We start from the raw sequence: 2,433 nt of genomic DNA on the forward strand, positions 1-2,433 counted from the left end.
CTGTGATGGACTGGAGACCTGTCCAGGGAGTACCCCGCCCCTCGCACTGTGACTGCTGGATATGGGCACCAGTGACCCACACAACCCTGAAAAGGAAGAAGCGTGTACAGAAAATGGATGGATGGATGGTTAATTTTAGGTATGAGGGTCAGGGACAGGATGTCTAAAGTGAATAAAGGTAATTTTAGGCTTTGAGACGACAGTTTTTGTGCAGTTTCTACACTTTCAGAAATTATGCCAACAGATTCCGCCTCATCTCGTCAAAAACTGATGCAAAAGGAGTACCCGACGCGTCAAAATCCGACGCAGAGGGAACCTTGGAAAAACTGTCAATATGTGACGACGGGAGTGAGAATGGGTTGAGTATCCATTAAGTATACTAATTTTAAATTAAAAATAAAAGACTARACTTCCAGTTTACTTTTTAATATACTTATTTGGGATATACCTAACCAAGTTTATCTTACATTATGCTTGGATTGTACTAAAAGTTTATGRATACTTAGTCTATACTAATGTTTAAACTTTTGGCCAACGTAAACTTTAATAGTACACTTTTAACACAGTTTAAATGTTTTATTTGTAGTATTTTTCAAGATTAAACTAAAAGTATACTTAGAAGATTAGTATGTTTTCATAAACTTATTGTGGGCCGATTTAGTCCTAGAAGTATGCTTGTTAGTAAACTGCTAGTATACTTATATTAGTGTACATGGTAAATAAAAGTACACATTGGGAAATAAACTTTTATATACTTAGTGACGTGCTTAAAGTATACTTATTTTTGGTAAGTTTATAAACTTAAAAAGACATTATAACAGTATATTTAAAGCACACTTTTATAAACTAGAAACATCCCAATTTAGTACGAACAAGTATTAAATCAGTATACTTTCTAGTACACTACAAGTACATGGAGCCTAGTACACTTGATATACACTTATATTCAAGTATACTTATTAAAATGAACTTCAAGTATACTACTTTTTGCTAAACCAACATAAAAACCCAAACCACAGAAAATCACAAAATATAAAACCACCATTTCTAAAGTAGCAGAAAGCCATTAAAATAATAAAGTCCTCCACAAAAACCCAAARATTAAAAAAAACTACCAGAGAAACAAAATGTCTCAGTTCTTCTGGTTTATCAACATGTTGTGGGTCATCCTGACTGGACCTGTGTTTGTCCACAGGTCTGGGTCAGGGGGTTCCTGTGGTGTGTCTCATCCTGGAAGGGGGTCCTAATGTCATCTCCATCGTATTGGAGAGTCTGAAGGAGGAACCGCCGGTCCCGGTTGTGGTTTGCGACGGCAGCGGTCGAGCCTCTGACATCATCTCCTTCGCTCACAGATACTGCGAGGAGGACGGGTCAGAACACGTCTCACTTGTGTCCACGCATGATGTTTGCAGGTCCAGTTTGTCCTCACCGTCCCGTCCCTCCTCTGCAGGCAGGTGAGCGAGAGCGTCAAAGATCAGCTTCTGGTCACCATCCAGAAAACCTTCAACTACAGCCGCAGCCAGGCGCAGCAGATCTTCCTCATGGTGGTGGAGTGCATGAAGAAGAAGGCTCTGGTAGGTCCGACGGCTCTGACTCATTCATCATGTTTGAGAAATCCTGCAGTGTTTTTATGAAGCCATGCTGAGGAGCAAAACAACAGGTTTGATTACGTTTTTCTTACAACATGGTGACCCCGTGACGTGACTGGTTGACCTGGGATAGCAGAGAACCATTAGATCTTTATTTTTGACCGCTGGTGAAGAAGCTGAGAAAACTTTYAGARGTTAACTGCTGAGACYGAGGACAGCCAAGCTTTCGAGATGCCTCCTTTRTTTTCCAAAGAGGGTTTTAGCCAGCTTCTCCAGACGGTGGTGATGTTGGAAGTTAAGATTAATCGTTTAGAGGAGATGAATGTTTTGAGTGAGATAACACGTGCACTAAACAGTGAGAAGGCTGAGTGTGAATATCAGGATGTGGAAGAGYCAGGAAGTGGTTCTAGAAGCAGGCTGTGCTGGAACTCTCTTGCACAAAACAAATCTTTTAGGGAGAATTGACGAAACCGGACGGCCGATTCTACAGAGATCTCTCCCCAGTGCCAAGAAGCAAGTTCAAGTTCAAGTTTATTTATAAAGCTCCAAGTCACAACATACGTWGTCTCAGGACACTGTACATAAAAAGAACAATGTAAAGAAGAAAGCAGCAGATTGTGTTGAATCACTTCATCACAGTCTCCCATCCTGAGCAAACGGTGGAGAGGAAAAACTCCCTGCTAATCAGGAAGAAACCTCCAGCAGAACCAGGCTCAGGCTTTTGTTGATTTTTCAGTCCAGGTTTGAAGGTAGAGAACCAGTCTGAGTCCCTGTCTGTCTGCTGTGATAAAAGAAAACCCATTGGCTGTGTCAAAAACGACAGGCCGGGTCCTCCGGAGGACCC

General features: G+C 41.4%; 1 protein-coding gene across 2 annotated transcripts in view; it reads left to right on the forward strand.

The window, feature by feature from the left end:
- The window catches only part of LOC106532476 (transient receptor potential cation channel subfamily M member 1-like), a gene marked incomplete at its 5' end in the record, with an annotated part of 36,455 nt that overhangs the window by 4,659 nt on the left and 29,363 nt on the right, over positions 1–2,433 (forward strand). For both annotated transcript variants that reach the window (XM_014028529.1, XM_014028530.1), the window contains 2 exon segments: positions 1,196–1,370; positions 1,451–1,574. In XM_014028529.1, the coding sequence (XP_013883983.1) occupies positions 1,196–1,370; positions 1,451–1,574 (299 nt within the window).

Source organism: Austrofundulus limnaeus, unplaced genomic scaffold (assembly GCF_001266775.1).
Source record: "Austrofundulus limnaeus strain Quisiro unplaced genomic scaffold, Austrofundulus_limnaeus-1.0 Scaffold776, whole genome shotgun sequence".
NCBI lineage: Eukaryota > Metazoa > Chordata > Actinopteri > Cyprinodontiformes > Rivulidae > Austrofundulus > Austrofundulus limnaeus.